The 12,090-nt window shown below is 38.7% G+C and overlaps 1 protein-coding gene across 5 annotated transcripts in view; it reads left to right on the forward strand.

Moving 5' to 3' along the window:
• Positions 1 to 12,090, forward strand: part of RUNX1T1 (RUNX1 partner transcriptional co-repressor 1) — a 150,968-nt gene that overhangs the window by 24,929 nt on the left and 113,949 nt on the right. For 3 of the 5 annotated variants that reach the window (XM_069600632.1, XM_069600631.1, XM_069600636.1), the window contains exon 2: positions 1,745 to 1,917. The exons of the other annotated variants lie outside the window; for them this stretch is intronic. In XM_069600632.1, coding sequence (XP_069456733.1) covers positions 1,830 to 1,917 — 88 coding nt within the window. In that variant the 5' untranslated portion in view covers positions 1,745 to 1,829. The remainder of the gene's footprint in view (positions 1 to 1,744; positions 1,918 to 12,090) is intronic. 5 annotated transcript variants of the gene reach the window in all.

A 12,090-nucleotide genomic window follows, 5' to 3' on the forward strand; every position in this document is an offset into this window, starting at 1 on the left:
AGACCATTTATTGTGTTGGAGGTGTGAAGCACAAAGGTAATACTCCAGTCATTATTTTGAGAAATCCAAGTCTTAGTGCCCCTGTTTTTTTTTTTTAAGTGAATTATCTTATTGACTGATATAATGTTTCATATATAAGAATTGTTGAGTAGGAAGAATCCTCGGGGGTAACTTGAGGTTTACATTGTGTATTACCTGAATGTATATTTTATGCCATGTTAACATTTAAGAAAAACATGTACACTGGAAATACTTTGTAACACCATCTTCCTGCCAACTTTTTTCCATTCACTTCAGAATACTCTGATTGAAACAGACACATGTGAAGTTAAAAAGTGAAACAATATATTCTATACTGGGAGATCAGTTATAATTGAGAGGTTTATCTTATAAAAGTTTATCCACATGGTAGTTTTATGTGCCTCAAAACTGAGACCCGCTATACCATTTCTGATAATAAACCCAGACAGTAGTCTGGTGTTTAGCAGTCATGAGAAGGAGGAAAAAGACTTAGACTCTAGGGGATTTGTATGTACTTGGCTTCCTTCATTTGTTTAATGGAGATTTTTCAATATGGCCCACACAGGTAGGATTTACTGTATCAGGCTCTCCTTACTGTTGATGTTGAGGCACTAAATATCAGAAATCATACCTGAATCCAAGAAAAGTATCCATTTTCTTTTTTTTCCCAATAGTACTTATTTATCTTCTGTTTACAATATATATATATTTAAATTTTGCCATTAAGAATGAGAAACAACTGATTACATGATAGAAGAGTCATAATATTGTGTATAAAGGACGTTTGCTTTTTTAACTTATTTATGTACATTAGAGCATGTATAGTCACCAATTTCTATTTCTAGGGAAGAGTCTGGTCTCTTAAAAAATGGCAATAATAGCCTTAGTAATATTTTGAGACTGCTTTTATAAATCTGTGCTTTTGCATTTATTGAGTTATTGCTTTATGTGCATATGATTGTGGTAGATTTATATCTCATGGATTATTAGAACTAAATAGTAATACTTGTTCTATTCAGAGCAGTGGTGGTACTAGTAATAGTAGGTGAGTAATAAATAGTGGGCGTTTGGGAATGAACGAATGAATGGTAAGCCTGACAGATCCAGCAGGACAAATGAGGCTCTCTGGATTGCTTTAGGGAAAAATAAAAAGCAGTAGAAGTTGGTTTATTTGGTGAAACGATTCACTAACAATTGCTGTTACTAATATTTTCAAACTGGTTGGTTGCATAAAGATGATTAGTTACCGATATCAGTTGTTTCGAATGATGGCAGTATGTAAATTTCAGAACAGTGAAACAATGGGGATACCATGTTGTTTGGAAATACGATTTAACTTGCATGTAAAATTCCAAAAAAAAAAAACCACAACAAAAAATGCAGTGTCTAAAAGCATTTTCTAAAGAAGCTATAACTGACAGATTAATTTGTAAAAAATAAAACAGGTAAAATCTAATGTATCCTTTTAAGGTATTGATGTATGTATGTTTTAGACCCAACTTAAGGAAAGAAGAGTAGTATCCCGCTTTGAGTCAAGATAATTGGAGGATTTAGAGCCTTGGAGGAAATCAGAAAATGGGAGTTGTTTTGGATTTTTCTAAAATTTAGAAGGGCTTGTATCTGTTTCTTAAACAAAACTGGCCTAGTATTTTAAGTAGATGGGTGTAATACTTCAGACTGGTTGTGATATATGCGTTTTTTTTCCCTTTGTTGTTGTCAATAGAAAAGATTGATCTCTGGGCTGGTGAACATAATATCTGTCCCAGTCAGAAAAGGAGAAAGGAAATTAGCAGAGCGATTGGTGGAGAATGATATCTGTCAAAAGAAACACTTGGAGAGCACTGAGTTTAGTAATAGGTGACTGCCGGAAAAAGGGGAACTTTGAATATTGTCAAGGTAAGGAACAGACAAATATTTTGACTTTGTGATTTACTTACATGCCAAAAATCAATCTTTTGTGTTTTTTTTTCCCTAATAAATTATTCTTGTGAAGATTTTTCTTTATTTTTCTAGTGCTGGTTGATAAAAATATTTGTATTACATATTTTAAGAAATTGTCTTTGAAATCTTTGGATGTGGGATTGGCTGTGAGATCCCTTGTTTGAGAGCAAATGATTAAGTACCAATTTTGTTTTTACCCCTCTTCTTGTTGCTGTGCTTCTTGCCATGTTTCGTAATACATCTGTTATAAGATGTACTTGGAGTTAAAGAGTAAAAACTATGCCACGATTTCTGTGTTTATTGTAACAAGAGATGGTATTTTCTGAAACAGTTTGTTGACTAAAGAGGGAAAAATGCTATTCAATTTATTGTTTCTTCTGTTTGCTTTGGATTAAAAAAAATACTTGTGGGTAAATGTCCTTTTCTAAGTAGAATTCATTTTAATGTGTCCATAGGCACATTAAAAAAAAAAGTGATATCTAACTTTCGGAAAACTGTAAACAAAGTGTAAACTGTTTCCCAGTTGGCAAGTGACTTCTTCAAGTCTGCAGCATTTAATAATTAAGGACAGCCTTGTATTGTGAATTCCAGAGAGTTGATGCCTCCAGCAGCCAGCTCTGTTTCAGGCTTAGTGGAGTGGAGCAGAAGTACCGATGACTAAAGATAAGCCGTGCTAAGAAAGGATAGAGAGGTAACACAAATGTTCTGTGATACTGGTTGGCACTCCGGCGATTAGGAGGGGGTTTTTGAGGTCCTGTGACTGCCTGCTTGACTATATGGAAAAGAGGGTAGCAAAATATTTACCTTTCGTGGCCAGTGTTCTGGAAACACAGACACCCCCCCCCCACCCCACCCCCCCACCCAGCACACACATAACATCTACTCTTGTGGTTCCTATGAAGACTTACTGGTTTGTTCTTGAAGTTTCCGAGAAGGTTTTGGCAAATGAGGGTGTTTTGTTGTGGAAAGTCCAGAGAAAGTGAAACGATACTCTGTGCAATTATAGGCTCCTTCGAGATAACCTAAGTCATGATTTAGTTTCTGTCTGTATTTGTCTTCATCATCCTCTTAGGATGTTCTTCTCCCGTAATTAGTGAGAGACATCAATTCAAAAAGAGAAGACAAGGAGTTCAGCCTACTGAGTAGCTGAGACATCTCTCACTTCTGCTTCTGTCTTCCTACCAACATACTATTGTTACTAAAAATTAATATTTTGAGAACTCAAATCTTTGTTGATTAGATTTCTCAAGTCCAGAGAGGAGGGAGAGGGTGAGACAAATGGAGAGAGTAGATAGAAATATATATACTAACGTATGTAAATAGAGAGCCAATGGGAATTTGCTGTATGACTCAGGGAACTCAAACTGGGGCTCTCTAAGTAACCTAGAGGGGTGGGAATGGGTGGGAGGTGGGAGGGAGATTCAAGAGGAAAAAAAAAAAGCGACAAGATTTCTCAAGTCCAGAGCAGAAAGGAAGGTGTTAATAGCACAAAGGAAACAAACTGGTAATAATAACAGCAACCCTTGTTTTAGAATTGCTTTCTGTTCATCTTCCATCAGAAGAAAGCACTTTGTTCCACAGAGGATATAATTCTCTGCTTTCTGCCTTATGTATCTGTATGGGGATGTGGTTTAACAGTATGATCAAAATATATAAGGTGCAGATTTCAAATTGGAAAAGAAAATCGGATTTTAAAACTTGAGCGTGTATTGCAGGTATGTAGTGTCAGAGTCTTTACCACCTCGGCCCCCCTCCCCCCACCATTACAACCGTGCTCTCTTCCAGTCATGTGGCATATCTCTGTGACCGTTGCAGCATGGAAGATTCACATTTAAAGCAAAAATGCATGACAGAGACATATTTTAAAACAAGTTAATGCATTTTGTTTGTTATAATATGTAAATGCCAAGCCTCAGCATCAGGTATCAAAAACACCCTGCTGAGTTTCTTCTCTCTCTTTCTTGTGTGTGTGAGTATGCTTACTTAGAATGATGTGTGTGTACACACACAGTATACGTATACATGTATGTACACACACGTATATATGTGCATATATGTATCTAATTGTGTGTGTTTGCCTATTTTATAACTGTTGGGTCTTCTTTATGTTTCATGTGGCATTGAAAAGTTTACTCCTAGTTTTTTTTCTTTTTTGTGTGATGGTAGAGGGTGTATACAGATAAATATGGGGTTGAGCCAAGAAGTAGAGAGAAACAGAAATCACATACTTTAAATTTACAGAAAACGTGGAGTCCATTGGATTCTTGGGATTGTAATCTGGAAGCAGAAAAAACAAAGAACTAGGAGCCGGTGAACAGTTGGGGCAGTAAGCAACAGTGGCCTGAGGTGGTGCTGGAGAGTCTGGTCCCTGTTTGAAGCCAGGCGGGGGTCACCAGGAGACAAGCCTGTCTCTTTGGGAGGCCAGGAGAGAAATGATGCCTTAGGGACAGTCACCAGCTTTGATGGGAGTTTATGATAAAGGCAAAATGCTACTGTGTTTCCCCTAGTATTTTAAAGCATATCCTAAATATGCACAATGTCCAGTTTTCTACAGCTGTGTTATTGTGTGTCTTTGTGAGGACTGGGCAGATTTGGGACAGTTAGGAGTGGTATCCAGCCTGAGGAGCGTGCTCTTATAAGCCATTAAGGAAAGGGTCCAGTATTTGTCATATAAAAAAATTAACTGGTCATCTAATGCACGGGCATTAGAATGGAAGCAGTTGTGACGTAGGAAACTTGTTGCAAAGTGTTTGTATTTATGTTCAAATGGGATATTTATTAGTACCAATTTTAAGATACTGTATGTGTTTCAAAAGCCACACTTGTGTTTTTAAAAATAAAAATGTTTAGGTGGTGCTGTGTACCTTCAGATATTTGTATCTTTATTAGGAAAAGAAGAAAGTTATTTTCTTAAGCAAAATTGCTGAGTTTTGAGAGCATTTGCATTTATTTTTCGTTTTTCTTGCTCATGTTGGAGAGGTCTGATAGCATTAATGGGCTTTACCCCACATGGAGCTTTGAGCTTATTGTAGCACTGCACATTGATCCCAGGTCAGTGTGATGCGTGAAATCAATTTATTTGAATCTCTTTGCCTCTATAGGAATTTGGCAGCGTGCCAGTTGTTTTCATTTAATGTTCTTTGTGTTGAACACAGACAAGCAGGCATGCTTTTGTATTCGTCTCTCTTTTGCTCTCTGTCTCTTTCAGCCAATATTTTACTCTATGGATTCTGAGATGAAGAAAGAATATATTATTTATATGATTCTAATCATTACTTAATGTGCATGTTCTACTTTCTTATCTTTTAAGGGATTTGTTTTTAACATTCCTGAGTTCTCCTAGTGACTTTCTTTGTAGAGAAGAAACCTTTTTGAATTTTTTTAAAAATTAAGATTTTGGATGAGGCATAATACACCAGACCCTAGGTGGTATTTGCTTACCATAATGCTCGTTATCAAAACGGAAAAGAAGAGTGTTCATTACACCATACCACCAGTGTTTCATTTGTGAACTAGTTTATCAAAATCAGTGACTTCTTGGGGAGCTTTCTAAGGGTAAAGATTCATACTTTAAATGGGTGCAAGCGAAGACACATGATTAGCGGGGTAGTATTCTGAGTAACACATCTTGCTGAAGATGCCCCTGTTTTTCCCCTAGATGTGGCTTAGATGAATCTTGAGGAAGTTCCTGCCATGAGGGCTTTTTTTTTTTTTTTGCTTTTTAAAATTTGGAGGGTTCTGGCAGGGAACAGCACAAAGGTTTCTGCAGCACACAGAGGCTCCGAGCCTGGTGTGGCTGTTTGTGTGGAGAGGATGTGTTTCTGGGTCAGCTTTAGGAAGAGGTGCAGAAGGAAACAGGGAGGAGAGAGCTGCTGTGTTGATGCTCCGGGCGGTTCTCGCGGAAGTCGGTCTGCAGACCCGGGGCGCCCGGGAGCCTCGGGGTCAGGCCCGCCCCCAGCACCCCGCTTCCTCGTTTAATTACCTGAAGAGCCAAACAGCCCGCCGGCGGGTGTGTGAACGCCCGGTATCTCCGCGGCCGCCTGGCGCTCCGACATCCTGCGCGGCCAGCCCTGTCTGTCCGCCAGCGTCAGGCTGGCTCCCGCCCCGGTTCCTTTGCTTTCTGGAGTCATTGTGTGGAAGAGGGTTTGGTCAGGAATTGGAGGTTCCTGCCAGTGCTGTGTCCCTCCTCTCTCTCTCTCTTTCTGGACCAAGCTGACAACGTGCTTGATTTTTTTTTTTTTTTTTAATGAGTTTAAAGATCTTTTTCATTTTACACGCTGGCCTTGCCATGAAACACATATCTCTATCAGCAGCCACAAACGTTAACCAGTGCAGGACTGGTCTCAGTTAATGGGTTCTTATTTTCCTAATTCTTGTTCTTTACTCTCCTTCCCATGTTGCCTTTTTGGGTCAGATTCACTGGTAGTTTGGTATGAAACTAGTAATTCAGAGGTTATTTTTATGAGGCTGTTTTGGAATCTTCATCTGTCCATGAAAACAGAATAGTCCATTTTTTAAACAAAGGTGATAGAACAGGGAAGATTTTCTTTTTTTCCTTTTCCATGCAATTTAAATATGGGGACTTGGACATTTGCTGTGGGAAGGGCCACACCCTTTGATGAAGCTGGGGATGGTAAGACATACTAGATGGACAGAAACGTGTGGCCAATTTGAGAGTCGTATAGGGTGAAGACTCTGAGGAATGCTTGGAGATGGAGCCATTTGGGAGATCCCCAGAGTGTAACAAGGTGTTGCCTTTCCATGAGGAAATCCAGCAGGTTCTTTATCCACAGTGTGGGCTGATGAAATGTGTGTGCTGTTGGGGGGCGGGTGTCGGGGGGGAGGGCAAGGTGGTGGTGGTGGGGTTTCCTGCAAAGGGAGGGGAAAGTGTGAATACATGTGCAGTGATTTGCTTTTTCCAACTACTTCATTAGGATTCTGTCATGCAAACTTAAGGCATTTACCCTTTCGATGCACATATGTGCATCCCATTAATGTTAATAGGAGTTGCAGCAGGTAAGAGAGCAGTGTGTACCTTTGGGTTGTGCAGGAGCCCAGCTCCAAGAAATTGATTCCATTCTTTGCAAAGAATAAAGACATTGGGACTTTGCAGAGGAGAGTTCTGTAGGAATGATTTTCAAAGCTTATTTTTCATATTATATTTATGGAAGCAATGTCAATATTTTATGTGTTTGTCTACCACTCCAGCGAAAAGTATATAATCATTTAAATAATTGGATTAGCCTGGTGCGCCTTGTGATGGAGCTGGCATCACCATGATCTATTATGCACTAGCATAAGTAGCTCTGCCATAAGTGTTATGTGTATCCTCGGGCATTGCATGTTTATTTATGTATCAGCCTGCTGCACTTCTTTCCGAGTCTTTCCCTTTCAACATCAGTATAAAGATGAGAAAAGAAAACATGTAAATATAATTTAAGCCGCAGTCAACATTTCTGACTGGTGTCCTCCTCCACTGACAAACTTCAGGTATCCCTCTTTCAAGCTTCAGCTCTCTGGAAGTTCTGTCTACCTAGAGCTTTCTTATTATGCGAGTAACGTTACTGCCAGTTACAGTATTAGGCCTTAGCAGCAGGGAGTGTATAACGTGAGAAAAACCTGGAGGACTTTGGAAAGTGTCTGGGAAGAGTTGTGGCTTGCAGGTGGTGGCACCAGGAATTAAAGAGCAAAGTAGTAAGAAAGTGGCGTTGGTGCCTCGTGCTGAGTGTGCCCAGTAAATGTGGAGTGAAAACAGTAAGAAAAAAAGCAGGTCCGTGAGAAAAGAGACTGGGAGGAAGTGAATTACTCCAGAAAGGCAAATGGAAAGGCCCAAATTTATTAGTAACTGTGGACATGTGTTAATTGATCATCAGGAATCAAAATAGGACATTTCGGTATATATAACAGATAAAAAAGCCACAGTATTCCAAAATTTTAGTAGTCTGGTGCCTGCAATTAAGAGTACTTTTAGTAACAGTCAGAAGTGAAATTTCCATACAGAGTAAGAATTCTTCGGTTGAGTTTTGTAGGTTTTAACTACTGTGCGGTGTATTTCAAAATGTACAGAATTACATTCTATTCTGCTGCCTGGTCTTGTGAAGCAGGAGGAGAAGGGGGTTCATGACCACGAAACCCAGTAGGGTCAGAGTGAACCAGTAATTTAAAAATTTATATTGTTATAAAAGCATATACACTGTGCTGGGTATTATTTGAACAAATAAAGCAGTTTTGGAATGAAAAGTTTAATGGAATCAGTGGTAGTTGAACATCTTTTTTTGTGTAAGTTTGAATTTGTTTATAAAGGTGGCAAATTATTATGTATGGATAGATTTTACTAATTTTCAATGTGGAGAGAGAGAAGTGGAGAGTCTGTTAGAGATAAAAGTCCTGTGGGGGGAGGTGGGGTGGGGGAGAATATGATGAAAAGATTCTGGGATTTTTTTTTTATATTATTATTGCTGTGTATTTGCTCCACCTGGTGGATTTTGTTGAAAGTGTTTTAATCCATGTAAATGAGAAGACTACCCTGCACACAATTTATAGTAAGATGAATCTTTTGTTTTATTTTTGTTGCTGTGAAAAATAGTTTAATTGCTATCAAGGTCAAATACATTTCTATCTTTTGTTCAGCACTTTCATTGTATTGAAAGTAATATTTATTGTTTATTCTGGTTCAAAAATGTAATACATGCTCGCTTTAGAAGATTTGGAAAATAGAGAAAAATTAAAAGAGGAACATAAACATGATTTATAGTTTCATCACCCAGAACCATTGCATTATTTTGAGAATAGAAGTTTTCAGAAGAGGACCACTTTGCATTTACATTTAGTTAAAGATGTGTGGGATGTTAAACACTTACTTTGCCAAAGTGTGATTAATGATGATGATTATATTATTTTTGGACAAATGCTGCCTTTCGAATTCCTAAACTCTGAAAAAAAAGATCGGTGTTTTGTAGGAATTGCATTTGCTGAGCTACATGTCTGCTGAAAGCAAAGGTCGTAGAGATAAAGGTACCTTGTGCGTTCACAGGGCTGTCCATAGGGGTGATGGGCTCTGTGGTCTGTTCGGCTTACACAGATTGCTTTCTTTCGAAAACTTAAGGATTCAGTTGTGCTTTGATCATCTTATTGCTTTCCTTAGGTTATTCTTTTTTTCTTCTTTGGACTCCAAAAGCTCTGTAACAGAAGGTGAAGTTTTGAAAACAGTGTCTCCATATGCAAGGGATTTGGAGACCTTTTTATTGTCTTTAAAATTGTCATTCATAGTCCTCATTAGCATTTATTGTTGCAAGCGTACAAGCAGAAAATGTGAAATTGGTATGTCATGAATAGCCCCACAGAGCTCTGGAGCCCTCCGATTGCCTGCAGTGTGGTGTGGGCTGGGCTTCCAGGGAAAGCTGTCCAGATGGCTGCCTGCACAGAGCAGAGCTGCAGGTTTTTGTCTCTGCTGCTGGGAGGAGGGAAAGTTCATTGGAGCATACGCCATCACCCTTGCTTTTAACAAAACTAACTAGCCATTAGTCAGGATGGGGAGCTGGTGACATTGAAACAAAGGTTTTCCATATAGTGTTATAGTCCTTGTCAAATGGTAAGGGATGGGTATAGTTAGAGTGTCTTTTATATTAGTTGAGTGATTTTTGTAGGTAAGAGACATTCAAGGAAACTAAATGGCAACTTATTGGCAGATTTTACATGTAAGTAGAGAGTGATTGTTTTTATAGGAAAATGCTTTTGTATGAAGAGGCAGAATTGATATAGCTAATACACAGCCTTGTGGATTACTAAGGAAGTGTTTTACTTTAAAGTTTTAAAAATAATTTAACCCTTTGCTGGTGCCTGTGGATTAATCTGCACTAATGATGCTGTGTTTGGAGCTTGCACTTAAATAATGCAACGCGCAGACAATGCAAGTGTTAAAGCTTTTATCATTTCAGAATTATTTTGATAGTAGATATTGAAAATCAAAGCTTGTTGGTGAAAAAACTTCAGTATATTGCAATATTTTAAAGGCCTCAGCAATGTTAGAAACAGTTCACAGTAATTATGAAGACAGATTTTATTTATTTGTGGCATGTGATATTTTATCTTAAACAGATTTCATTTTACAGAAATATATATACATGGTCCCTCCATACTTAAATATACTGATACATGTCTTTTCATTCATATGTAGAGGATATTATATTTCACCCAGAGTTGAGAATCAAAAAATAGTGCCTAAAAAATTGTTGGAAGGTTATAACTAGCATTGTATTCTCTATATATTGAAGATGGTTAAAAAAAAAAGAAATCAGACATTGTGGCTTATCAGCTTAGGTCATCGCTATTGTTTAAAAGTGTGTTATGATTGGAATCTTCAAATCACAGTTTAGAGCACATTAACTCACTCTAACTGATTGGAGAGACAGAAATCAAAGGGTCCTGAGTCCTCTGGTTTGACAAGTCACAGGTGAAGGCAAGGGGTCATGACCTCTAGCTCTTGACCTGCCACTTGTCCTGGTAGAGTTGGATTTTTTGACAGACCATACAGCATGTTCTCCATGAGACACTGTTTCGTATGGTACTTTGTCATCTAGTTGCAAAAGATCCAAGCAGCTGTGATGTCTGGTATAATCACCTATTAAGACAAGCTTCCTCTATCCAGCATGTTTTCTTTTACTTGATTCCACCTTATTGCCCCACTTAGGCCCTCTTGGACAGCCCCAAATAACCCTTTGACCCCGTGATGTTTATATAACCTTCAAATTCTCAAGCTGGCCATCACGTCTCCTGGTGCTTTTTGTGATTTAGCAAAGTTCTTGTGAGCCCTTCTGTGGGCTGGCTGAGGGGAGATACAGGTGTTTGCCAGTCCTTTCCCCCAAAGGAAGTATCTGAGGGAAATAGTGTGAATGTGTCTGGTTGTTTACAGCCAGTATTTATATTAAGGAGTTTAAAAGTGGCAGATTTCCTCTTACCTTTATAAAATACTTCACTGAACTTTTTAACTTAATTTTTTTTTCTGTCCCACTCATCTCTTTCTGGTTGGCTGCATCTGACGTTGTAGCCTAACTGTATAAACATAAAACCGTTTGTTTTCCTTACAGACAGTGTATTATTGGATTTATCTTTGTCAGGAGACAACCTATTAGGGCCTTTATTTAATACAGTTTCAGATGTCTTTCAGTGGCAGAAACAAATTAATGTACATTTTTATTAGGTGTTGTATCTATTTAATTGACTGTCAAAGTGATGAGAAGTTAGGAAATCATCCAAAAGAGAGGTCCATCTTAGCCCAACAGCTCACACATTAGGTAGGTTTGCCCTGTCAGTGGGATGCCTTTAGAAAACACTAATAGCTTCCAGCTGGGTGGAAAATCAAAACCTTTGGGGTCTGACAAAACTAGCAGATTTGAATTTGAAAGCAGAGCTAATGCCTCCATTTTATTTTTTACCACTCGCCCATAAAACATTATTTTCCAATATGTCAGCCTCATTTGGTGGCCAGTGGTCTGAAATTGAAAGTGGAACAAGCAAGCGGAGAGATCTGGACATTAGTGAGTCCGCCCTTTCAAGCTGGTGTGCCACTTTGTGGACGGGTCTTCCCTAAGAGCAGGGGGGTCTTAATGACCATTCATCAATGCCCGTTGGCTGATCACTGAGTGCCTTCCCATTCAGTTTATCAAGTCTTGCACATGAAAAGTCAGAATCAGCCTTCTTCAGCTTTGTTAAAGGCAACTAGGAGTAAAATGCTCCATTTGAACCCATTTTGCCCTTGTTTTTTCACTTTGTTAATGCAGCCCTGCTTAAATGAGTGCTTTTATTGGGTCAGTTAGAATATCTGAAACTATTAATTCTCTTGTATTGAATAGCTGGTGGCAGACCAGAGCAGATGGGGTAGGAAGGTATTTGGTTGGGTGTATTGCTTTCAATTAGGATCAATGAGGTTTCAGCTCCTTTGAATTAACTCAGTTAATACCCACTGTGTGAAGTCACAGTGTATCACAACAGCCTGCTCGAAGCAAGTGGAAAGTTAAGAAGACCTGTGGATAAGCTTTAACTCAAACTCTCCCTTCCCCATGTAGAGAGCTTTCATTAACTGCAGACAGTGTCAGAAGATTCTTAGTCCCTGTTGGTAAGTTAGGTTTG

This window comes from Ovis canadensis, chromosome 9, assembly GCF_042477335.2.
Source record: "Ovis canadensis isolate MfBH-ARS-UI-01 breed Bighorn chromosome 9, ARS-UI_OviCan_v2, whole genome shotgun sequence".
Lineage (NCBI taxonomy): Eukaryota > Metazoa > Chordata > Mammalia > Artiodactyla > Bovidae > Ovis > Ovis canadensis.